The sequence below is a fragment of the Callospermophilus lateralis genome, chromosome 6 (assembly GCF_048772815.1).
Source record: "Callospermophilus lateralis isolate mCalLat2 chromosome 6, mCalLat2.hap1, whole genome shotgun sequence".
NCBI lineage: Eukaryota > Metazoa > Chordata > Mammalia > Rodentia > Sciuridae > Callospermophilus > Callospermophilus lateralis.
In genome coordinates this window covers 90,831,389-90,859,363 of record NC_135310.1, presented here as the reverse complement: position 1 = coordinate 90,859,363, position 27,975 = coordinate 90,831,389, and the positions used below count along the sequence as shown (strand labels likewise).

General features: G+C 33.9%; 1 protein-coding gene across 1 annotated transcript in view; it reads left to right on the top strand.

Annotated features, from left to right (window-relative positions):
* The window catches only part of Col19a1 (collagen type XIX alpha 1 chain), a 296,753-nt gene that overhangs the window by 35,573 nt on the left and 233,205 nt on the right, over window positions 1-27,975 (top strand). The window contains exons 4-8 of the mRNA XM_076860052.2: window positions 6,147-6,270; window positions 7,737-8,012; window positions 12,219-12,299; window positions 16,870-16,995; window positions 17,857-17,910. Of these exons, the coding sequence (XP_076716167.2) occupies window positions 6,147-6,270; window positions 7,737-8,012; window positions 12,219-12,299; window positions 16,870-16,995; window positions 17,857-17,910 (661 nt within the window). The remainder of the gene's footprint in view (window positions 1-6,146; window positions 6,271-7,736; window positions 8,013-12,218; window positions 12,300-16,869; window positions 16,996-17,856; window positions 17,911-27,975) is intronic.

The window sequence follows — 27,975 nt, the reverse complement described above, 5'->3', positions numbered from 1 at the left end:
AATCTAAGTGTACTTTTAATTGCCAGCAGCATTATTAATTTCTGGTCTTAGAAGCTCTGCACCACCATCTTGATACACTCCATTGGTCAAAGCAAGTTTTGGTGCTATCAGGTAGAGGGCAAAATGGATTCTTGATAAGAGAAGTACCAAAGAGCTCAGTGGTAGAGTGCTAGCCTAGCATGTGCGAGGCCCTGGGTTCTATCCTCAGCACCACAGAAAAAAATAAATAAATAAAGGTATTATGTCCAACTACAACTAAAAAATAATTAAAAAAAAAATAAGTACCAAAATCTCTATGAAAAAATCATATGGGATACATGTAGTTGTGGTTATTTTTGGAAACAGTCTTTCAAGAGGGGCAGTATCATGTTGTGTCTTAGCATGTACATACTACTGCCACTCTCCTGTAGCCTTAGCTCACTTAAATGAAAAAGATGAATCAGCAGATCATCTCTGTTGGGAGTATTGGGAATGACTTAATAGAGCATATTGTCTTAGGTTGAGATCTTGAAACTCATGGATGGAGTGAGATGGGATTGAAGAGTAGCCTAGATCAAATAGTGTAAGCAAGGAAAAAGAGTAAAGAAATACACAGAGCATGGAAAAAAATAAAACTTAAAAGTGTTTCTACCATACTCTTAATATTTTTTAGAAAGAGATGGAAATAAATGGTTAGGGAGTCTAAAGTTTGAACTACAAGTAACAGATCAAGGTCAAGTGGTCGGGCATTAGGAGGACTCTTGGCAGTAGATTGGAATGTATTGAAAAACATAGAAGAAAGTAGAAGTAAGGGAATCAGAGGGAATGTGAATGTGGCCATTCAGGTGAGGGTTGAAGGTAGCCAGAATTAAGGTGGCCGCCATGAGAGGAACAAAGCGGCACATTATATGGAACAAGACCATAAAAGTAAAATTTATGAAACTTGATAACCAATTATGGTACCCAGAGTGAATGAAATCATCAATAATGACTTTATGACTTCCAGTCAGAGTGGAGAAAAAGGTGCTACTAACAGATATTGGGAACAGGGTAAAGGAACAAACTTAGAAGGAAAGTGGCAAGAGTTCTCTTTGAGCTTATATATTAGAGGTTCGTATAGCACATCCTGCAAGAGATGTGCTCTTGTACCATGACTCTCATTTTAGACCATGAATGCTTCTGGGAGACACTGTCCAGTTCATAGAACTCACAATGTATTGAAATAATGTTGGTTTGGTGCATGTACTAGGAATGGAAATAGAGACTTCAGTATCATCCCTGAAAAGGCAACAGCAGTGAAGCAAGAAGTCTTGTGGACAGAAGTGGTTGAAGAAATAAATAACCTTTGTAAACACTTGTACTTTGGTTAAAATAGTAAATAGCAGTGGCTGTAGGAGACCCTGGGTGACTAGCAAAGAGTTATAGAAGCCTAGGTGTGGGTAGTATGCGTTCATCTGGGACCCATGACTTTGAGGTAAGCATTTTTAAGCATCTCTATTCCATACCCCTTTAAGTGGCTGCTGTCTTTCACTCAGATCCATGCAAGTTACTCTAGTAGCTACCGTCCTGCTTTATTGTTAAGATTTTTTTTTTTTTAAATCTCATTCCTAACATTAGGCTTCCCATTCACAATTGGAGTTCTGATTTTAGTCATCTTCAGTATTTCCCTGCTCTTTTCAACTTTTTATAGTTACTATTTTATATAGTTTCTACTTTATATAATTACTATATATTACCTGCGAATATTTTGCTACTCTCAACTAATTTTAAACAGCAATTAGGGCAGGGCAGGAAACATCCTTTTCCCATCTTTGTAAGTTTCACAGTGCTCTATATACAATGGGTATTCAGCAAGTGCTTATATAAATCCAAGGGTGCCAAATAGCAGTCACTGGTTTTATTTGGCTTCTCCATGTTGGTTTGGACAATGTTTTTCATAAACTTGCATTAATCAACCAAATTTAAAGCTCAAAACTTGACAGATAAAAATCTAGATTTTTGGCTTCTTATGAAAAAATGGGATGATCTGGCAACACTGACTCCACATTCCCATATGGTAACAGTTGGCTGGTACTACAGAGCAGCTGCCCCTGTAGATGGGCTGGGCTCTCAGTTTCCCACAGTCCCCACATGTGTCCGCTACATGAGTACCAGTGTCAGTTGCTATTATTAACTCACTTGTTCTATGTTTTTCTCATAGAAGTGCTAAAAGGGGAGTGAAATAAAACCATGTGTTTATATCTTTAAAAATGCTGAACTTATGGGGCACAGTGGCCCACACCTACAATCCTAGCAGCCCAGGAGGCTGAAGCAGGAAGATCACAAGTTCAAACTAGCCTCAGCAACTTAGTGAGGCCCTAAGAAACTCAGTAAGACTCTGTCTCAGAATAAAAAATAAAAAGGTCTGGGGATGTAGCTCAGTGGTTAAATACCTCTGGGTTCAATCTCCTACCCAAACACATAGACACACAGACACACACACACACACACACACATACGCACACACACACAATGCTGAATTCAATTTATTTAGTGGTTATTTAAGTAATTGGGTACCTACCTTATTCTAAATGATGGGGACAAAAGGTGAGTAGGTTAAGCAAAGAAATCAGGGAGTTTACAATTCAAGTTTCCTTGCTGGGCCCTAGAGCTATTGTTGTGGATGTTATTTTATATGAGTGAAGAAGATGTCTGTAGTGTTAACACCTGCAGAAAGAGTGAGGGGGTTGAGGATTAAAACTAAGAGATTATCTGATTGGATATGCTTTCAGAATGCAGGAGGGGAACATTAAGGACTGAATGGCTGGTGAAAATGTAGCTATTCAGTGCTCATTTGAAAAGCTTTGTGGGTAGATAGGAAGCTAACAGTGGTGTCACAAGGTCAGATGAAGTTTTATCTGTAGTAAACCAAGATAAAGGAACCCTTGGAAAGGGACAAATTAAAGATTAAAACACAAAAATGAGTAGAGAATGGAATATGAAACAACAGAAAAATATCACAATATGTTGTAGAAAACAGAAAGCAGTGGAAGACTGGGAATATGGCTCATGCAACAGAAAAAGGCTAGAACTGAAGTGTTGCAGTACTGGGAATGCTGGTGAGAAATGAGTCTTCCTCACTGGACTCCTGAGAATCTTGATAAGCAGGAAAAAGGCTCTACAGAAGCCAGTAAGGTGTGTGTGTGTGTGTGTGTGTGTGTGTGTGTGTGTGTGTGTGTGTGTTGAGCATAAGAGCATGAGGCTCCATATTATCTCTTCCTTTCTCATGTAGCCAGACAAGAGGCAAGAAGTTTATTAGCTAGAGAAATTAAGCCAGACTGAGGTTAAACAGGATAGCAAGAGAAGGAATAAGGTTGACATCAAAAACAGGAGGGAAGAGTTTGTTTGTGGTGACCTATAGGGCTCCTTCATATATTACTGCTTCTAGAATGCCTGTGGTCAGGTAGATTCCACTTACCAAAAGTAAATAGAAGAATTCTTTGGATGAACCAAGTATTGAAATAATCACCCTGTATTAACATTTGATGAGCCCTTTATGGGATCTATCAATTATCATCTATACAATGAAGCTTGCTTGTCAACATACCATGCCAGCATACACATTCACAATCAGTGCTTTATTCTTAAATATGAGTAGCCTCTATAATTTAACCAGAAATTATAGAGTACAGCTTCCAAATGGAAGACAGAAGCCAAATTGTCATAAAGGAAAAACCAACACAGATGAAATAGAGATATGCAAAGGAGCAGAGAAAAAGACTTATATGTAATTGATAAAGTTAAACAGATACCACAGGATATTTTGAAGAAAATAGCCAAATAGAATATTGAATATATTTCTATATCAGTCAAATTGATGTTGAGTACAAAGATTAGACAATCAGAAATATCCCTCCAAGTAGAGTAAAATTAGAAGATGTAAAAATATAAGAAAAAGGGTAAAAACACTAGATAGATTGTATAGTAGTTAAGCAGGTATCTAGAAATGGAGTTCCTTAAAAAAGGGGATAAGAGAAAATGTCATGAAGAAAATAATAGAAGAAATTCTTGTTAATGTACAATCTATACTAAAAGATGTGTTCAATACAGTAGATGAAAATAATAATGGCCAGAATCACACATTGTCAAATTCAAGAACACTGGAGATGGCATTCAGATCCCAAGAGCTTCAATGTGGAAAGTGGCAGAACAGAGGCAAGAAACTGGAAGTGAAGTGGAGCCACAGGCTGTTATTGCATGTAATAGGAACACCTGTGGGGCTTGAGCTTTCCTTTAAAAGTAATTTTGCTATAACTAAGCAGTTCAAAATTTCAAGTTGAAAATATGTTTGGTGTTGCCTCTTATCACCACATGTACCCATCTTTCAGGTTTGTCTTCAGTGTCAAACAGAAATTATAGGCACCAAAGGCTAGGTATATTGTTTTGTTTAAATAAGCAATGCTACTTAAATCAATGCAGTAATTGTCACTAGTGAAATTTATTTTATTACTATTGACATTTCATAGCAAATTCCATTTTTGACACTTTGATTTTGATGGATTTGATGAAAATAAATTATTTGCTAATTTTTTACTTACTTAAGAAGGGCTATCATAATGTAGTTGCATAAATTTTTAAGAAAAGATAAAACTAGAGTGTATGTAATTGTACTTATACACACAGGGATGCTTTTGGTTAAGTTGAAAATGTTGCAGGCCATAATGTCTTTAATACACTTAATCTACCACACATCACAGTTTAGCAACGCAATATACCACAGAGTATCATTTGTTTACCTTCCTGATCACATGGCTGACTGGAATGGCCCCTTGCCGATACTTGGTATCAAAAGATAGTATAGTATATAGCATGGTGTATGACACATCTCTAGCCCAGAAAAGATCCGAATTTGACATTTGAAGTAATATGATTTCTACTGAATGTATCTTACTTTTACGCTATCATAAAGACAAAATATTGTAAATCAAACCATCCTAAGTTAACCACTTGATCTTTTTCTCTCTCCACACACACATTCATAAACATGCATATATATAAGTGTGTGTGTATGTGTGTGTGCGCACACATGTAAATACATACATGTGTGTGTGTTTAACCAACTGAATAAGAATTTTGGACAATGACAGCTTTTTCACATTATTTCCTGATTTCCCTACCACATGTGACTTTGTGACTGCTTTAGAGAATGCAGAGAGTAAAAAGAAAATTTCAGTATTCTCTGTGACAGTTTGTCAGTTTCAATAACTGTCAATTTCAGTAGAGCGAAGTTAGTAGTTACCATCACAATGTATGACATTTTATTTATATATAAAACTTATATGTATGTCTTTAAGAGGATGATTACTTACTATTCTTTTTAAGAAAAGCAGAATTCCTGTTTTGCAGAGTTTTCAAATATACTGGGAATAAGTTTTAAAATCAGCATAGAGAAATATGTTTCTCATGTGCTAATCAATGCTAAATTCAAGATATGTTTGTTGTGAAATTTTTGTCTAAGTTTCATCATGATTTTAATGAAACCAGTATTTTGAAGCAAGATTGAGGTAGAATATGTGAACTGTCTTTAGATTTTTGCTACCTAGAAAATTTTCTTAAATAAAAAATAAAACTAAAATTTCTTCATTGTATTTAATAGCATCTTAAATTAACACCAGAAAATCTGTATTAGGAACTCATTTGCAAGAGTTTAATGAGATAAAATTCACTTGAAAAATATGCATTTACTTATATAGTATTCTTTGAAATTCTCTGTATACATCTCTACCAACAAAATCAAGAAATATTATTTATGTGCTGGTAAAGGGCTACTATTTGTTAGACTGCAGTGAATTCTGAGATTTTCCTATGTTGGGACATCTCAATGTCTAAGAAAATATAGCAACATAGTTCTATAGCCTGTCCACTTTTGTTTATATGCCTCAAGCTTTAGCTACGTCATACCAGTTGATTACAAAAAGGGAGAGAATTAGATAAAAATATCATAGGAAATATAGTCATGGCTGCTTCCATATTTCCATTCAATAGATTAGGGCAAATTGAATAATAAATTATAAACTCATTAAGAAAACTATGACTGAGAAACTATGGTGCAAGGAACTTCATACTTTTTTTCTCTGTCCTTGCCATCTTCAGTCTCCCCACAATAGTTCTTTCTTTTTCTCCCACAGTAAGATATTTCCTAAAGGCCTTCCTGAGGAGTTCTCTGTAGCAGCTGTGTTTCGTGTACGAAGAAACACCAAAAAGGAGCGGTGGTTTCTGTGGCAGGTTTTAAACCAGAAAAATATGCCACAGGTAAGATGCCATGAGAGTTGTGTCTGTTAATTCTGCTGTGTGCCAGACCAGGTGTGTCTTTGAACTGCATGCCCAAATTTGGGAACTGATATAGTATCCAAATATTCTTTTACAGGAGTTATCAAGAGGCAATTACAAGTTTTCTAATTAGGATAGGCTTGCTCAGATCTATAATGTGATAGTCTTGTGGGTGAGACAGGATTCTTTTTAATTCTGATATCCATATTTTGTCTGAAGAAGCTGAAACTGCTCTTCTTTGCAACTTTCATTGATTAACACCACTTCCCTAATAATTTCTTCATCTTCTATCAACTCTGATATTATGTATTACTTTTAAAGTGATTTTTTGATTCCTTAAAAGACTAGGAATGGGACCACCATATACTCCAGCTGTTCTTCTGCTCTTTGGTATTTATCTGAAAGATCTAAAATCAGCATACTATAATGATGCATTCATACCAATGTTAATAGCCACATAATTCACAATAGCCAAGTTATGGAACCAGCCTAGGTGTCCTTCAGTAGATGAATGGATAAAGAAATTGTGCTATATATACACAATGAAACCTTAAAGAAGGATGAAATTATGTCATTTGTAGATAAATGGATGGAATTAGAGACTATCATGCTAAGTAATTAAGCCAAACTCAGAAAATTGAGGCTCAACTATTTTCTCTTATGTGCAGAAACTGAAGAGATGAAAAAAGGGGTGAGGGGCATCTCATGAAAATGGAAAGAAGATCAATAAATTTGAGAAAAGAGATCGGGGGCGGGGGAAGGATGGGCATCGGGAATAAAAATACCAAATTATGCTATATCTATGTAAAAATAAATCACAATGAGTCATATAATGCACTAATTAAAATATCAATGGCAACATTGGTTGGGAAATCAGTGGAATAAGAAGATATAGGGAGGGAGGACAGTATGTTCTTCACACATATTTTTTTGTCATGCAAATTATCAAAAATTAAAGAAGTAGATCTCAACTTCCATGCAAAAGATAATCATATTCTCACTAAATTGGTAACCTTGAATTCTTGAATTATTCACACAAAACAATAAATTATATATAAGCTTATATTTAGATAAAGTATATAATTTATACAGTATGCTCTAAAATGTAAACCTTATATTTTAGGTAAATTTATACTTTTACTTATAAGTATAAAACATACATATAGTTATGAAATTATAGACATATACCCACTCTTAGATGTTCTCTCAAGAAAGAGTATATTACATTCACTGGATAGCCCATGTCAAACTCAATTTTGAAGCAAGTGTTTACTTTTGTTTCTTATTAAAAATCTGGTAGGCACAGATGTCATCTAAAGTATTTTACTAAATGCATCATATATTAAGCATCTTGAGATTATACTTGGGTGCTTTAATAAGTTTGAACATTGATTTTTAGAATATTCAAAAATAATTTGCTTTTTTTTTTTTTTTTTTTTTTTTTCCAGATTTCTGTCGTAATTGACGGTGGAAAGAAAGTGGTAGAATTTATGTTCCGAGCTGCCGGGGGAGACATGTTGAATTACATTTTTAAAAATAGGGAACTCCGTCCTTTGTTTGACCGTCAGTGGCATAAACTTGGCTTCAGCATACAATCCCAGGTCCTTTCACTCTATGTGGATTGCAGTTTAATTGCAAGCCGGCAGACTGATGCGAAGGACACTGTGGATTTTCATGGGAGGACAGTTCTGGTGGCACGAGCTGCTGATGGCAAGCCTGTGGACGTAAGTTGTGGTGGTTGTGAAGGAGAACTAGCACCATTTTCAAGTAAAAATTATTTTATGGAAAAATGTCTCCCTCTAATTACTATGTAACGGACCTGCTTCTCATCACTGTTTAATTTCACTGATATATGAAATTCTTTCTTTCCAGCTTTATTTTCATACATATTATCTGCTATTTTCACCCATTTTCTCTAGTCAGTGAATTTAAAAGAATTTGGGCATGCCTTAAAAATAAGATTATTGGGCTGGGGATGTGGCTCAAGCGGTAGCGCGCTCACCTGACATTCGTGCGGCCTGGGTTCTATCCTCAGCACCACATACAAACAAAGATGTTGTGTCCACTGAAAACTAAAAAATAAATATTTTAAAAATTCTCTCTCTCACTTAAAAAAATAAGATTATTAAAAGTAAACTTTATTAAAAATTGAAAATAGTACACAAAATGTGAGTTTGGTCTAAGTCCATATGTTTTGAATAGAAAGGATTGGGAAAAGATGAACTTTAAATAACTGGTTCCAGATTATCTCGTCTTTTCACTCAAGAACAATAGGCTATTTATTTACCCTCGCAATAGCAACTGCTTTGTATTACAGACTACTTTTTATAAGCTTATAATGGTTTTTCAGGGTTCTTTTAGACTGAAATAACAATCGCTGAATGCATCAGTAGGTCATTTGGATGAGAAAAATTGGCTAGAAAAACTCTTTCAGATGAAGAGTTCCTTTAAAATTACGTCTGAAGCTAAGATGATATAGATTTATTATTGATTTCCCTAGACAGAGAGACCTATGATCTTTAAAAAAGTGAGATATATCTAAATTTGATGGCTACTAAATTTGATAGTAGGAAAGTCCCTAAAATTCCAACTGCTGATTACCAGTAGGAATGCCATTCCTGTTAACACAAAGTACTTGACAGTTTGATTTCATTTCAAAAATACAGCTTTATGCAAATACATATTTGGCAAGCTTATTTCTAAAGGACCCTCTGGAAGTGTGTGAGTGTGTGTGTGTGTGTGTGTATGAATATATGCACTATTATATATACTATATGCATGCACCATATACATGCATACATATATGCATATATGTGTGCGTATGTGTGTATAATTATAAATACTCAATAAACTATTATTTTTGAAGTCTTTTTTCTCAGAGACAGTGAGCAAATCAGTTAGAATGTCATAACCAGGGAACAGAGATGAACATCAAAACAGGTCAGAGCAGAGGCCACCCATTCTGAGGACAGGCCATGATGGCAACAGGGAGAATGAGCGGTTTGAGGCTCAGACAGATGAGATTTTAACACATTCTCCTGAGCCTCAGTATCTTCAATTATAAAACGGAGATGGTGGAGTTGCTAGTTGTATTGTGTCTATGCAGTAGTGCCTAATGTGTGGTCAGTTCTCTATAAATTCATTTATCTAGTCAGGACCAGACATGGCATTCAGTCCTGCCATAAGAAGATGAAAAAGGAAAACACTAATCTTTGGGATCTTGAAATATCAAAGTTAAAAAAAAAGAAATATCAAAGTTCAACAGAATGATTAAAATATGTCAGTAAATGGTGACTACAACTGCTAATATTATTAATCAAAATAAAAATAGTACTAGACAGATCTTTCAGAAAAGACTGTCCAAGGCAAAACGGGGAATGGGGACCCGCAGGTAATCAGGAGACTATAAGTTTCATCACAAGGGAAGAAAATAGATTTCTCTCCAGATTAGGAAGAGCAGAGTAGGCTCTGTTTCCAGAGGATCTGAAAGAACCAAAGAACAGAGATAAATTTATGGGAAGAGGGGCAGCAGAAGAGAGGAGTGAGTTATGGCTAGTGGTAACTGGTCTTTGAGCTAAACTTCTGAAGATTAAGTGTCCTGTGTCTCATTAACTTCTCGCCTGATGACAGAATTGACCCCAGAACATAACGCTGAAGAATATATCAGGCATGTCCTTATAAAAGTAATGTCAAAATTATGGTACTACTAAAGAGTGCTTTCACTACTACTGTGTGGGGATTTCATACTGTAATGTGGTCTCATTAGTTGAGGATGAAATTGAAGGCATATCATGAGATTGTCATTGAACTAAACAACCAAGCAAGATGTGTGTGTGTGTGTGTGTGTGTGTGTGTGTGTATTAAGATTTCTGATCTTAAAGCTCCAAATGGACTATTTTTCCCTCATCTCTATACAAGTTCTCTGATTCATAAGACCTGTTGGAGTATGACAATGTTTTATTTATTCAGATGCTTGTGCTTTTATGGGAAAGAGGTGATGAGGCTAATATAAAAAAGATTTTTTAAAATAAATCTTCACTTTGACAAGAGTCAATCTATAATTTAGTCCTACACATTCTCTTTCTAAAGCACTGTATCAGTGAGGAATTATAAGATATTAAATGAATAAAAAAGACAGAGTTGATTGTAGTTTCAATGTCATAGTTACTTGATTAAGTTCCAGTCCTTCGAAAATTGATAATCAATCTTTAGTTAAGTAAAATAATTCATATTCAGGCCTAGCACAGTGGATGGCACAGAATTCAATATTTCTTGTCCATTTTGATAACAATGTTGATGATGAGTTTTCACTAAGAACAATATTAATTAAATGGAATCCCCATTCCTCATTCTACATAACTTATATGTGACTGTCAGTATTTCATTAGACTATGGAAAACAGTGGGTTTATTATATTTTTACAAATAAAAGTTAGCCTTGGTAACCTTGAAAAAAGTTATTGAAAATAAATCATTAGCCAGCTGGGCATGGTGGTGCACACCTGTAATCCCAGCAGCTCTGGAGGCTGAGGCAGGAGGATCACAAGTTCAGAGCCAGCCTGGGCAATGGCGAGGTGCTTAGTAACTCAGTGAGACCCTATCTCTAAATAAAATACAAAATAGGGCTGGGGATGTAGCTCAGTGGTTGAGTGCCCCTGAGTTCAATCCCCAGGCCTCTTCCCCACAAAAAATCATTAAATTTTATTTAGACTCAGAATTTTGCATTATCTGCAAATCTTAGGCTATTCATTATTCCACACAGTGTTTGGAGTTCCTAATGCTTCCTTGAAGCTAAACTGATTTTTATTTTGTTTATCTCAGTGTAGAGTAAAAGTTACAGATTTTTTTCCATTTTTATTTTTTATTTTATTTTTTAAAGTTTCACAATTAATGAAAGATGTCTGCCTTCTATTATGATAGGATCATAACTTTACAATTTAGTCTTTCTATACAAAGTAATTATTGATTAACCTCAAAGCAATGCATAATCTAGCTCTATTACATTGGGAAATACAAAGAGAGCAAGATAGAGAGAGAGGAGAAAGGAAGAAGGAAGGGTTAAGATTACTAATCTATATTATAATCAAATCATCATAGAATTATTGATTAAATTCATAAATATCCAACCACAGTCTAATTTGAAAGTTCCCATAAATACCTACTCATATAAAGCATTATTTAATATAATATGTCAGTGCTTAAGGAGTTCATCCTATTTAAGCATTTAGTATACTGTTTTTTTTCCCATCAGTATTATTTTTCTTAGACAGTCAGTTGATCTTTCACTTAAAGTCAAGATTATACTTTACTTGTAATGCTTTCAATATCATGTTCAAATACCTAGAAAAACTAAAAGTGAATCTGTGGAGCAAAAGAATCAATTATTTTTCTTAAAAGATAGTGAGTCTTCCTTAGAATTATACCAATATAGTATAAAATCCATAGGTTCTAGGCAGAATTTATGAAACATAGATAAAACACATTTTCTTTCCTTATTAAGAACAGTACAACTATTTTAGTATCTCAAATAAGAGGTCTGGAACTATAGATAAAGCCTTTCCATCACCTGCTCACACCTCAGACCTCATTTTTTCCTCTAATTATTACATTGAAATGTCCTCATATTGTGCACATACTTCATTGTAGTGCCTACCAACCCTTCTCTTTAATTAAACACTTTTTTTATTGTTGGAAAAAGTTAGCCAAGGTTTGCAATTAATTTCATTACCCGATTTCCTTTATCTATAGATCTGCCTGTATGTCTGACTCTATTTTCCAAGTGATCCATGAAATAACGAATCCTAAATTAAATAAAAATATCTACCAGCAATTTATTCCTTTTTCTTTTAAGTTAAATTAATGTAGTTATTGACTGCCTAGATGAAATTCTCAAAAATATTAATGATGTCTTACTACTAATTGTTTTAATAGATTGAACTTCACCAACTTAAAATCTACTGTAATGCAAACTTCATAACTCAAGAAACATGTTGTGAAATATCAGCTACTACGGTAAGTTAATTTTCTCAGTATGTGAAGAATGAAGAAGGCCAATTATCTTTTAGTTGTATAATCTATATGGTCCAAACATAGGGCAGTGCCTGGTATCTTCTTTTGAAGCCATGGGACTAATGTATTCTAGGTGTGGAAGCCTTCTTAGTGCTTTTCCACAGTTATCAAAGTTTTAACCCCAGAATTCCACACTGAATTTTGGGGATAATATGCCCTCACTTTAGATAACATCACTTGAATAGGAGTTATGCCTTTTCCCAAAACCGTGTTCTAATAGTAGTGCCATCATTTTCCCCTTACAAAGATTTAAATCTGTGATCAGACTTTGTTCTCACTAGCTCCACCCATCCTGGCTGTATTTAACATTCTTGAACTCATTTTTAATACTAGGCATAACTGCCAAGAAGGATTTAAATTGTGATATCCTAAAAATGCATCTCAACTCTGACCTGCTTTTATAACAATATAGTACAAAATCCATAGGTTCTAGTCAGAATTTATGAAACATACATAAAACATATTTTACCATTTATTTTACCATTTATTCTAGTCTCAGTTTTACTTTAGCTAAAATTAAGAAGTCCATATACCAAAGTACAAAATTATTCCTTTAAAAAATATTTCATACATTGTATTTCTGTTACTAGTATAATGAAGAATTTCATTTTTTATATTTTTAAAATATAAAATGATTCTGTCGTTTCAAATTTGAAAATATATTTTGACATAGTATCCAAATCTTACTATGTAAACATAACTAATTATATTTCAGGACTTGGGAAAACAAGAATAAAGTAGATAAATCAATCCAATCATTTAATTCTAAAGGAGATTTGATCCTGGCTGCTTTCCCTTTGTGATACCCTTTTCATTTTCATCTTCCTTTTTCCAATTATTGACAAAGTCAACTTTAACCTTGTGCCTGGACACTTACTTTATCATTGTTTCATAGCCTTTTTCATTTCCTGGTTTTTTTTGGGGGGGAAGGCGAGGTGGCATGTAGAAGACCAGACTAAGTCTCTGGATCACTACTGTGTATGTTCATTTACTTGCTTCACAGATGTTTATTATTCAAAAACACCGATCTGCTGGTCATGGTGGTACATACCTTTAATTCCAACAATTCTGGAGGCTGAGGCAAGAAGATTGTAAATTTAAGGCCAGCCTCAGCAATTTAGCAAGACCCTGTCTCAAAATTTAAAAAATAAAGAAAGGGTAAAGAAAGGGTTGGGGATGTGACTCAGTGGTAGAGCACCCTGGGTTCAATCCCCAGTACTGGAAAAAAAAGAAAAAAGAAGAAGAAGGAGCAGGAGGAGGAGGAAGAGGAGGAGGAGGAGAAAGGGGAGGAGGAGGGGGAAAAAAGACAGGGGAGGGAAGTGGTGGGGAGCGGAGGGAGGAAGAAAAAGAAAGATCTTTCAGACACTGTGCTAATAAACAGGGCTAACAAACATGAATACATTCCCTGTCTATTCATCTTTTGTCAAAATCTTAGGTGATTATCTATTGGCAACAAAATATAAGTCCAGTTCCTTATCCTCTTATTCTAAATATTTCCAACCTAACTGTACAACTATTAATTTTTTATACCTATAATTCATTCTAATGAAAGCATGGAATTTGATAATTCTCTTGTTGTAATGGTCACATGTGCCATCTTGTTATTAGATATAATTATATTTGTTTTTAATTTAGACTCAGAGAGGAAAGTTTTATTTTTTTATACTCATCTTTTTTATTCCTAGAGCTTTGTTCACAGAAGTTAGCCAAAACATTATTTCCTTGATTTGTTGACTTGCCAAATGCTACAGGAAAGGCATTTGAAAGGGAGTAATTCTGAAAAAATTACCCCAACAAAGTGAAAATAAAAAATGCTTTCTATTCAGATTTTAGATTTCCTAGAAGTTCTATGCTTACCAAAGGAAAATTATATGAAAATGTAATTGTAATTTGTAACTAAAAAATATTTGTAACTTCTCTCATGTTCTTTGGGTAGCAGAATAAGAATGTAGTCCAGTGATTCAAAGCATAGCTAGTCTTAAAAATATATATTTTGCTTATGTAAATTGGTTGTATAAAGCACACCTCCAACCCAGTTTATGGCTCTCATTTCAAGTAAAATGAAAGCCAGCCAAATATATTTCTATAAATATCTAAAAAGGTGTTTAGAATACCAATATTGAGACTTGAAATACCAAGACTTCCTGGAGCCAAACATATAAACCTTGAAAACAGTAATTTTCCAGAAGTTTCTTTTAATTAATTATGCTTTTTTTGATGTACAAGTTCATAAAATAATATTCTTTGAGAAGCAACACAATGGTTTTATGTATCTAAACATTGTATTTTTGGCCAATAATCACTGTGGCGTGTCATTACATAACAATACATTTTCAACTTGAATTCCAGTGGGAAAAAAATATTTAAGAGGTATAAGTGATGGATTTGATGGAGTGTTTTAGTAATTAAAAGCAGTGACATGACCTCACACATTGCAAATGAAAATTGTTTAAAATAATAAAATTTGGGAAATTAGTTTTAGAGTAGAAAATAAGTTAGGAATTCACCCCAACTATGGGAAAGAATAACCAAGGGCTGTATTTTTTTATGCTGGTTATTTGGGGGACAGGGTATCACCATCAACTATTAGTAAACAGAAACATGCTACATTTTGAAAATAGAAGTATATAGTTTTAGAGATGTTATGTACAAACCATTTAAATGTACCAACTTTTTATAACAATTATATCCTTTTCTTTCTTCCTTTCCTCCTTCTTTTTTGTTTTTTCAAAATGTTTTGAAGTCAAAAAACGTTACTAAATGTGTCTAAAAAATCTAATTTTGTCCTGGAATTTCAAATCACAGATTTTTTGGTATTAATATTTTACAGAGCATTTCAAAGGTGAGAATTACTCAAGATCACCTTTAAACATGCCACTTCACTTTTATTAAATTACATCAGTTTCTGAAATAGTCAAGTTTCATGATTGCAGACACAAAAATGAATAAATATAAGAGAGGAAGGAGATCAACAACATTTGTTGAAAATTAATGAGAAATGTGATTAAAATTATAAGGGCTAATTAACTACATGTGTCAAATCAAAACCAGAGGGTTTTGTGAGAGATGTGGTCCCTACTTATAGATGTCTATTTGCCTTAGGCACTTTTGGAGAGGTGGACAGTTTTACAGTGAAGCCAAAGACAGGATTTTAAAGAAGTTTTAAATCACCAATTTAATTGCTTAAGTGTTTAGGTTAAAATTATAATCCTAAGGGATCTTGATTATTTCACCAGGAACCTATGGAGCAAAAACTGACTAGAAAATAATAACTAATCATCGGATGAACGAACTGCCTTGATGATAATCTTGTTTCATTTGAATGTGGTGTTTAGACTTTTGGATTTGGAACCTTCTTAAGATAACTAATCATCACTCAATCTAGAGAGAATAGGTATGAAAGAACTAGTGGTGGAGTAGGTATGAAAGAACTAGCACCCAGCTGTAGTAGTAGTTCTGGGTACTAGTTTTGCTACTGTTTTTTAGTATAAGTTTTTTAGTATACTGTTTTTTTAGTATAAGCATTACCCATTTTTCAGAATAATTTTTTTTACATAGTTATGCATGTTTATCTTAGAAAACTTAGGAAATACACAAAAATACAAAAAAAAAAAAAAAGAAGTAGATATCAACTATGACCTTACACCACAGTAGATAATCACGGATAGTATTTTATTTTACAACTGAAACTACATTTCCAGGTATATGTAATTTGTAGTATAGAAAGTAATGCATGCACTCTTTTCCCTAATGCATTCCCTTCATGAAACTGCAAATTCAGAGTTAATCATGGTGAGAAGCTTGGTACGTGATACTAAAAAGAAAAGATACATTTAAAAGCTCTTCAGAATCTCCATCTAGATTAAATTTTCAAGAGAAAAAAAAGTTTATTTCATTATAACCAAACTTCATCTTGTCCAGCATGTTCTAAACTCACTGGATAAGAATAAAATTCACCACTTCTATGTTATGGTGAAGACCTTTTTAATATCTTTAAAAGGATATTGAACTAGAATAAGGCATATTTTGATTAAGTATCACCCTAGAGTATAAAAATTACTTTTTTTTTACTTTACAGGCCTTTACAATGTCTTATCAAATTATATTTTACAAATTCAAATTACATGATTTAACTTTTTGTTCCCCAAATACACACTCACATGTTGTTTGCAGAAATCATTTCATCCTATGAATGCAATTATTATAAGTGTACAATATTACTATATCATTAAGTCAAAAAACACAGCTTTAGAACTCCTCACTCACACCATCAGTTTTATACATTCCTTATGTGTTGTCAGTGCAATTAAATACATTGGGGGGCTCAGTGACAGAGCAAATGTGTGATTTCACACACAGGCGCCAATATTAGGTTAATAACAAGGAAGTTCTGGATCCCCAGCACCACAAATTAAAAGAAGGAAATTCTTACAGACAACCAGCCAGCCCTAATGTGGGGGGACCCACTGTCTGGAGTTGAACCCATCCTCTAAATCCTCTTTTTTGGTTTTAGTGCCCAGAGCAGGATGATTTTGGAAGTACTGCGTCATCATCTGTAACTGCTCATGCCAGTAAACTGTCTACATTTCTGCCTGCAAATCAGGAACTCAGAGACTTGTGCCAGTGCATTCCAAGCAAGGTATGCTTGTTTTAATTTGTGCCCACTGAAAAGCCACTCCAGATAGCAAACCTGGCTCCTTGACTGTGGCCTGGGGTGAACAGCATGTGTCTTGTCCTTGAGTGCTAATGGAATCAAATTCCTAAGCTACATAGTCATCAAAATACCAAACAAAAAGGGATTGAAGATTGAATTTCTTGGATTTTCACCTGCATAGTTCTGAGTGCCTCTGACCTTCCTTTTAGGGTGTTAATCATTATTGATAAAAGGGCGAAGGGAGAAACCACCTGAATAGGAAAGTACTGAGTACTTAGCATGAACTAGGAGTAAACTACAGTTCTGGGAATTCCTACTCTTTAATAAACATATACAGAAACACATTAGATAGTATTTCTTTGTTGTGTGTTTACGGTATTTGTCTGGTATCCCCCAATTTCCAGCTATCCCCATTAATTGTCAGTATATATGCAAGGAAATAATAATAATGTCTTTCACTGTCCCTGATATGGTCCCTTGGTCAGGGAGGCTGAATCCATGGACCTGCATGAATTTCTTTTGTGGATGTTAACGGCAGTCTTAGGATCTGGGCTAAAAAGCAGGCCGTGTCCTGTCATGAGCAACATTGCATGGCAAACTCCATAAGAAAGACAAGGACAATGGAGGTGCTCAGTGGAGGAGCATCCCATGCTCCAGCTCCTGGAGGAGATGATTTAAATGGTGTTTGGAAGCCGGAGGAATAATGAACTTCATGAAGGACATGAGAAAGTCTTCTGGCGAAGGGATGAGCATCGCTTACAGTTGCCAGCTTCATATTCATATACAATTTGGCTTGAGATCAACATGACAGAATGTTTGCTAACACAGAAATTCATTTTTTCTCAGGGAGAAGCAGGATTACCAGGGACTCCAGGTTCACCTGGGCAGAAAGGAGAGCCGGTAAGATACTCAAATACTGTCGGGACAGAGGGGTTTGTTCAAAAGTGACTTAAAATATGTGTCAATCTCATTTTTCTATGCTCATTATCCATATGTTTCTGTAAAAGGCTCTCAAGGACTATATTAAGATGTTGATTACTAAAATAAAAAAGTACAACAGTATTCAAGGCTGCATTTGACATCACATTGGAAAGCAGACTGGAAGTTTGAAAAAACCTAGAACTAAGTCTTTGTATCTATAAATGCTAAACAAAACCATGAAGCAGGCATATTGTTTAGTTGTTTCTAGATTCCTTTAGCATTGTCTTCTCCAAATACTTGATGAATTCTTGTTTCTCTTGAATACTGACATGTGTCTACTAAAGATTTTTCAGTAGCCAACTTTTGTTAAATACCCTCCATCTGTGAGGTTTGTTGTTGGATGCTGTAGGAGACATATAGAACAGGATACATTCCCTGTTCACCAGGATTTTACATCTAGAAGGAAATAAAGGGACATTGTGAGTTAGATACCATGATAGTGGCAGGAACCTTCAGAAGAGACTGGGAAGAATTTAATGGAGGAGATGGTGACTGAACTGAGTGTCTAAGTATGTAATCGTAGGCAGTATCCTAATGCTTAGAGATTTGCCTTTCCCTTATACCCACCTCAGATTTAACTGTAATGTTTTCCACTTTTTTGAATAATGTCTTTTGTTAACCAATCAGGTAAGTTAATTTGTACTAAGGTTAGGAATTCTGTTTTGATAATTTTTCCAAGATGAATTGGATTTCAGTTCTTTTCATGCCTTGAATTCCAAGTCCATGATTCCAGTTTATTTACATAATCAAGCTGGACTTCTTTTTTAAAAGGCAGAAGCTAATATCTGGAAGGTGACTGATTCTTCAAAACTTCAACAAAGCTGCAGTCAGGTGACATTCACAGGAATTCCCATGTACCTTGCATGGGAATCTGTGGCACCTTAGCAGGAGATGGAGAAGAGATTCTTGAGGTGGAACAAGGCATTTATGATGATTTATATCAGAGTTTCTTGGGGGTTCCTTTGCTTTCAGTAGCATTATATGAAAAATCAAAATCATTAAACAAGTAGTTACCTTCAAAGAAACTTACAAATCATTAGAGCAGTAGTATTTATTTAGTGTTTAGCATGTGCCTGGCACTGAGAAGAATACTTTTTAGATATGTTACCTTATCCTCATAATGTTCTTTGTGTTACAAATTAGCATTACCATTTTTCAGATGGAAAACCTGAGGTTTAGGGAGGTTAAATTATTGCCCAAGACCAGATAGCTTGAGGCCAATTTGGGATCTAAACCCAGACCTATTGATTCCAGTGTCCTTCTCTTAGCCAGTATCCATTTTGAAGGCTGCTCTATCTTCTAGAAGCACTTCAGTATTATGCATTCTGTGAGCAGGATGCTTGTTGCTTTGTAATATCTTATTCTCTCCTTATAACCTCATATGGAAAGTCAGTGATATTATTACCCTCATCTTAACAGCTGGTAGAACCAAGCATAGGTAACATGATTAAGAAAATTCAGAGTAGAAAGATCTCTGGATTAATCTTGACCTCTTGGCTAGCAGTATAAACTTGCCCAAATCCCCCATCTGCAGATCCTTCACTTTCCTCTTCTGTAAGGAGGATATATAACTACATCATAAGGTGACACAAATGTTTTGAAAAGGCATATATGGCTTAATTGCTGGTGACTGTGATGTGATACACATACATACTCCTTAATTTGGCTTTCTACTTCTATGATTTATCAATTATTTAAGATTACTAACACAGAGAAACTCCATGTGTATTAGTTATTAAACTGTTAGAGTTTATACTTTCTAAAAACATATTCTCTTTAAGTAAAATATCTTCTACTCTAACAATCTAAATATCTATTATTCTTTGTTAGCCAACCACAACTGTATATTGAGGACCTAATATTATAATAGAAAGTGTGCTAGATTAGATGCTAGGGCTTCATCAGAACCCAAAAAGCACAGGGCCTGTCCTGAGTTTATAATCTTGTGGTGACTTGTTTAGGGAACATTCCTGTATTATATATAAATAAACAACAGTAGAAAAGGGGTGGGAAGAAACCAGTAAAGATGATAAATATTAGAAAAATTTTGTATGTCAAATCTATGAAATGCCTTATGCAAAATGTATATTATAGTTATAATGCATTATATGATATCCTATCTATTTTATTTTTTAAAGTATTAAAATTTGTTTAAAATTTCAGGATACACACAATTTATAATGGCAAGATATTTTTAGTGGTGGGGTAAAAATAGCTGAGATCAAATAAGTTGGTAATTAATCTACAAAATAAAGTAAATACATTTCCTTTATTTGTACCAGTATTTGCTTCAACGAGTAGGACCCTGGCCTTGTAAAAATGACTTTAGAAACATGGCTATGAATGCATTTAACTTTCCTGGCATTTGTAATAAACATGGATGTCTTATTCCATTTTAAGGAGTTGGTGAGTTTGTTCCTGTTTCTATTGCACTATGTGATCCTCCAGCTTTACTGTTCAATAAATAAAGAAGGCATTCCTCAGTGTTTGATTCCTGCACACAGTTTTTATTATTAGAAAAGTGCAGAGAAAGCTTGCTTAACTTCTCAATCTAAGTTGCACTGTGATTGTGGATGTTGAATAGAGATTCTTATGAAATGATCTGAATTGCAGTGTTCCTAATGGAACCAAACATTGTTCTAAAAATTGTTATTTTTGATCTGTAAGCCCAGGAAAGAATACTTTTGGGAAGTATGGGAGTATATTGGAAAGACTCCCCACCTTGGAGCTTGAAACACTTAGGGTTGAATCTGGTCCATTTCTTAGGGACTTTGAAAATAAATTTTAATACCTAGTCTGTTGTTGATTGTGAAAAAAAATATATAACATACTGTATGCAAAGCACTTAGTAATAGAAACTGCCACATTTACACATTCAAGGAATTTGCTTGCTCTTCTTGTCTATAACATAATTGATCACATACTGAAGGAAAAATAGAGATAGCTTTTTTAGGCTGAGTTGAATTTTATAAGTGACTTGATGAAAAACAAAAATCTTCCTTTGTGAGAATTTTCAATCCATTAGATGTTTTACTATACAAAATTTTTAGTTATTACATACTACTTTTACTACTTAGTGATATTAATATTTGATAATTAATTTCCTCAAAAGATCAATGATGTGAATATTGAACTCTGTGTGTTGTGTCCCAAATGTTATCTGATTTTTTCTGAATAGAGTTTACTAGTTTTGAAAATATTTTTAAAACTTTTTTTCATTGCAGATGGACATAATACCTTTATTTTATTTATTTATTTTTACATGGTGCTGAGGATTGAACCCAGTGCCCCACATGTGCTAGGCAAGTGCTCTACCTCTAAGCTACAAACCCAGTCCTGAAGAGATCTTTTTGCATTGTCACACTGAGATAATGTGGGTTAGTCATCCAGACCTCATTATAATTTTCTGTTTCTCATTAGACATGAGATATAGTCTATTAGTCTTTTGATGCCTTTTACTTTTGACCCAGTGAGATCTGGATCATTATTTTATGATGATCCCATCAAAAAATGATGGAAAAATTTGAAATACAGCTTTGAGATCTCTTTTTAAATTATGCATTACTCATCAAAATATTTCTAAAGGTGTTAAAGTTTGAGAATCCTTATTGTAATGTAGTAACTTTATAAAGAACAGATTTTAAATACAGAATGAGTTAGATAACTGTTCTGTAAGTAAATCCTGTCCCACCTGGGCCAAAACCCAACAATGATTTCCTGTCTCCCTTAAGACAAACCCCAGCCTCTCTCCATGGGCTATGAGGCTTCACATATTGGTAGAGCTTTCCCTATTCCATTCCCACTCTACACTGCCTGCCACCCTCTCCTGTTGTTCATTCCTGCTCCAAGTTCTTTACACCAGGTCTCATATACCTGGAATTTTCTTCTGGATATCCACTTGGTTCTCTCCTTCATGTCAATTATGCCCAGGCTCAGAAATCCCTTTAAAATAAAGAGACCTTTGCCGATATCTCTTTATAGAAAGTATTTATTCATCCCACCTCTTTCTTACTTCTTCTAGCACTTTTATTGCTTCCTGACACATTACCACCAAGCATTTGTGTTTCTCCACTAGAATATGAGTATTTTGAGTTCCATACATAAAACAGGCTATATAGTAGGAGCTAAAAATGTTGAATGAATGAATGAACACTCTCCTTCAAGGAAAGTGTAAATCGTCAAGTGACTGTGGAACCTACAAGTTCTACTTCCCAATTGCCAAGGAGATTCTGCCAAGTAGGACATAGTAGATTTATAAGGAAAAACTAGATAAAATAATCATTAGTATGATATTATTCAATGTTGTTCTGCTACTTTTTCCTTACAAAAAAATCAAAATTCCTTTCACATAATGATCTGGTCAATTTTACCTTTATTTCCAATTAGTTAATGAAGAATCACAAATATTTTGAAGTAAGCCACAAGTTATGGCAAGACATAATGTTTATTATTATTTGTCTACTTTTCTCATCCATACTATGATCTTCATTAATATGATTTACTGTTTTTTGTTTCTGTTCTTTTCATAAAGCTGATGCCTTCCTTTCATGAAGTAATACAGTTTGAAATTCCACTACTGTGCTTAAACACCTGGTTGTGATCAGTTTTCTCAGGAACACCTGATGAAACTATTCTAATCATGCCCTCTGTCCAAGACTAAACTCCACATGACATTATTCAAAATGATAATTAACACTTTTCTTTCATTCAGACTCAATTATTATAATTTTCTGAATCTTTTAATTCCCTTTTCTTTTAGCAAGTATAGTTAGCAACCTAATTACTTAGCAACCACTAACATACTTAGTTCTTTAAGACCCTCAACATTATCAGACTGGGAATTCTTTCAGAGTTTTGTAAAGTAGCAGAGAATTTTTAATTTTCCTGAATTTAAGGGAGGATTGTGATTTGAGCTCTTTTGGGGGAATAATTTTCCAGTATATTTTTACATTATTGTCATCCACATCTCCAGTTAATTTCCCAAAATATGTTTACTTTATGAATAAATGTTTTTCTGGTATACTTTGAGGGGAAAAAAAACCTTAAAATGGAATAAGTTAACTTATTTAACTCCTTGGTCAGAAACTGGTGTTGATCCCTTTCAACTTCTACCACTCTCTGCTCCCACTACAGAAGATTCCATTTTTAATAATAGTCTGATGTGCTAATCCAAAGATGACTACTATTTCCTTTATTTTTTTTCAATCTCTCATTACTCTGAGATTGCCTATCCCATAACCATAGCACAATGAAAATTAATTGAATTAAAATATGTTCATAATTTGTTAAAAAAGGAATACTTTATAATCTCACAGAAGTAGAATTTAATATCATGCTTTTAACTTCTTTGCCTAATATAAGAAATGTTTCTTCATTTTTAAAATCCCATACAAAATATATTATATTAATTCACATATCTTTTTTAATCATTTTTTCCAATCTGACATAATCTCATATAATTTATAGGACTTCAAATATTAAATATACTTGTGTGTCTTAAACCTGAAATTAAAAATAATGTCTATGTAATAATGGCATTATGTATTCACGAAATTATTTTTCTTAATCTCTACCATGCATTAGTGATAAAGACACTCATTCATAAAGTTTGTATTTTTGACTCCTTCAAGAATAAGTTTATTAGACCGAATTTCTGATAAATCCAGTAAGGCATTCATAGGTGTTCCATAGGCTCCATGGGGTAGATTTTCCAGTCCCGCTTGGCAGTGTAGGTAGAAGAGCAGCCACGCTGACAGATTGACCCAGCTTTAGGGTTTCCTAAAGGATGTACAGGAAGGTACATCCTTTGATACAGATATTATGGATATCTTAGAGTCTGAATCTCATGACTTATTTGAATTGAAAGGATCAAATAGGAAGTAGCTTTTAACTCAAACTCATTTTGTTGTAGAGGTAATAGCAATAAAATCACCCCTACCTTTGCTGAATTTCAAAGAAATGACAAAACTGAATTACATATATTTGTGTGGATAATATCTAGATTTAGTTCTGTTTATTAGATGTTTATTATTGACTTTTAACAATTTATTAGTTGTCAACAATTTAATAACTGTACAAATTTGCTACAAGCAAAAAGCAGTTTGTCTATGAAACAGTAGATTCTCTTTAACATTAATTATTAACTCATCTTTTTAAAAAAATCTAATGAACAATTTATATATTTTAGGGTACAGATGGTAGTAAAGGTGAATTTGGTGCTCCTGGAATTCCTGGGGAAAAGGTATGTTGTTTCATTATTTGATTAAACTGTATGGCTATTTTATAAAGCCATATTAGATAGGATGAAAAAATACATAGAACAAGTTTTAGAGTTCAGGGATCTGCAAACTGTTGCTTTATAATAGGATTGCCAAAACCTCCTACTGTATGATTTTGTAAATAAAGTTTTACTAGAACATAGTCAAATTCATTTGTTTTTGTGTGGTCAACACTGCTTTTTACTATAGAAAACATTGTAGCAGAGGCTATGTAGCCTTCAAATTCCAAAATATGAACTGTATGGTCCTTCATAGGAAAAGCTTGCTGACTCCTGCTTCAGAACATAAGCCATTATTTTGTTAACAGTCCAAAAGCTTCTTAAATTTACTATTTAAGATACTGTATGATATACTATCTTAATATATATTTCACTGCAGACAAATATTAAGTATGCTGTGTTTTGCAATATAGTACAATGTGAGCTATTATAACTAAAATACAAGAAATATAGTTCAGCCTATCATAAAATGCTGTAATGTAATATTTAGTTCATAAATGGCTTTCATCATTGCAATTCAACCTATTATCCAAGTTCAGTTTTCGTACAATCTTTGAAAATATGTATTGAACTATAATTACTTATTTTCACTATATGTACATAACTAATACTAATAACTTTCTAAATGTTTTCACATGTTGATGTAAGAAAACTTTCTTCACTAAAGTAGACTTGGTTTGTTTTAGACCTTCTCTAGCTGCACTAATGATCAAGTGGGTCCCTGGTGCCCTATTATCTTGAAGGCCATGACCCTCGTGGTTTTATTCTCCTAAATCTGAAACAGGAATAACTGAAGCTGAAGTGGTAGGAGCTTCAGAGTCTGTTGGACAGATATTTTTTAAGACTTTCTTAAGTGTGTCTGTGCTATGTGATTGTTTCATTGATGCTGCTGTTTCCTTCTGAAATTATTCAGTCTGCATTCTTTACTACTATAGGCAGGTAACTGTTGGATTCTAAAATATAACCAACTTTACTGAACAACCATACTTTGCCCCATGTTAGTGTTTGTATGGGCCACTGTGCTCTTGCTTAAGCTTGTTGGCACTAATGGCATCGTAAGTAAAATTTCTTCAAAAACTTCTTTAAGGGTCCAATTTTCAAAATACCTTTTTCCTAGAAAAGACTATCTACAGAGATGCCACAACCAAATTTTGCCTTACACAATTATTCTGCCATTTTCTTCCTAAAATACATCATAACAATCTAATTGTTTAGATTTCAGATACCTGGGACTTTTCAAATTATATTGAATATGGAAATCTTTTCTTTGGGATTTTTAAACAAATGCAGAATATAGAGTACTTCAACTGTGGGAAAGAGATTGTTGGACTCTTTTTTTTTTTTTACTGTGGGATACAAAGTAGGTATTTACATGATAAATTATGAGAAAGCAGGATAAAATTCCCCTATAATACATTAAAACAGAACTTATTAATAATAGCATAAAATACCATTCGTTCCAGTACTCCAAAGTGATATCTCTTGGATCCTTATTTATTAAAACCAAGTGTATACTGCTACGGATAGGCTATAGACGAGGTCCTAGAAAGGTGATATCAACAGACTGGATTCAATGCAAGGACCATACAAAGCAACCAAGAGACTCTATCCTATCAAAAGTTAATCGTAGCAATCAAGAGATATGACAGAAAGAGAGAAATTGTCTAAAAAGTTAAATGTGGAAGTGAAGAAATTCTTTAGAATAAAAAACGCATTCTTAGAAAAGTCATTTGGGCAATGTGAAGGAACTGGAGCAAGGCATGATGTAGCAGAGACAAACAATACCCAGAAAATATCTAGTTTCTTTTCCCAGAAGTCTGCTTGTATGATGATTCATCCTGTACTCCACTTAAAGTAAAATTTTGGTGAATACAAAGAAATATACCAGCTGCTAATCTAGTTGGACCAAGTCATTCTGAGAACTGGGAGTCTCAGTCCTGTGACCCATTTGGTCAAAATGGTGATAGAGTGAGTCTTGCAAAATCAGTTAATGACCATCAGAGTCTGTGTGAGGACAGTCTCCAGAGAACTTGATAAAGTGATTTAATAAAAAAGCTCCATTTATGGTGTTCTAAAACTGTGGCAAAATTATACTGGCCAATACTGTCCAAGCTTCCTCAAGCAATTTTCTTCCTGATTTGACTTACTTGAGTTACTCTTGAAGGCTGTCATAAATAATAAAGAATTCTTAGCACTAAATGTGGTATCAAGTTATACTTGACTCTTTGTTCCTGGTTTCACTCATCTTCAGAGACCCTACCTAGTGGCTAGTGTCTCCCCAGTATCTATAGAAACACCATGTTTTGGGCCAGTTCTCTCCCCAAGGTCTCAATCACTGCTCTAGTTCAAATTTGTCACTTTCTTTAGCTGTGGAAGAGATGTGACACTCATGAGTGGGAAAAAATACCACCTCAGGGGTATTTTATCACTTCTATAATCCACAGGTTACTATTTATTTACTTAAAATTATTCAAATGAATATATGCAAAATGAAAATAACAAGAAGGTCACTATTTTATCTGACGGTATGGTTAATAAATCACAAAATATTTGACTCTGAGGAAGAAATTTCAAGTTTTTTAAATTTCAAAAATTTAAAGTCATACTTGTAAAGTTTATGTTTAGGGTAAAATAGTCCCATCATTTTATGGTAAAATGCCTTCTTTGATTTTTTAAAGTAGATTTCTGAAGAAAAAGTATCAGTTCTTAAAATGTACACATCCTCTGAACTTTCACTCTTCAAGTTTGCCTCAATGTGATGTATGTGCACCTTCCACAGTTGCCCATACAACATCCCTAAGTTTAATGCTGATTCTGCCTCTCATCAATTGTGATTCTTTGGTGTTTTCCCTTATCATTAGAAATCAATAAGATTACTGATAAAAATAAAACCAAATGATTAATTGTTTGAATGTTTTTACATGGAGCAAAAACATAAGCAAAGTACCATAGAATGCACATCTCAAGGGCAATATTCTCAAGGTAAATATTTTTTTTATTATTTTTTTAAGGTTTAGCAATAAGGCTAGAAAACTGATTTATATTAATGGAGTTAAGCATATTCTGAATGATAGAAAGTAGAATTTGTATATTAGTTTCAATTTATACTCTTATTCAATGTGATACTGTAATAAATTAAATGATTTACATGTACACCCCATTATTCTAAATAAACCTACACTTTTGAAGTTTGGTGAGGTGATAACAGTAAATTTTTTAAAGGCAAGGTCCTGAATATTAGTTTATGGAGTGGCATTTTTTTCCCTAGCGCCCAGTACAATAAATAACTCTCTTTTATAAAATCTATTTATGGAAAATGTGGACATGGGGACTTTAAGGATGAAGAACTATAGCATTTACTTATATTTGTTTTATAATTATAATACTTATCACTCAGTACAGACTACCACTGCACATTATTAACCTTCTTTATGCAACCGTACTGTCAACTTTATAGAAAAAATAACCATCCCTCTTTATATTTATCGACCATAGCTACAATTTTGCCTCAGAGACTTGGCAAATTTTCTGTTATGGATTCATATAAGAATGCATATTCTATGTAGCAAGTATTGTTAGGTAGCTGGTGACTTCTGGTAAGGTTAGATGGACAGAAGCCACTGTCAATCAAAATGAGAAAATTGAATGCTTCAATTTCCAAGAGAAGTGAGTGACTTAATACACACAAGCATACATCCATACTCATG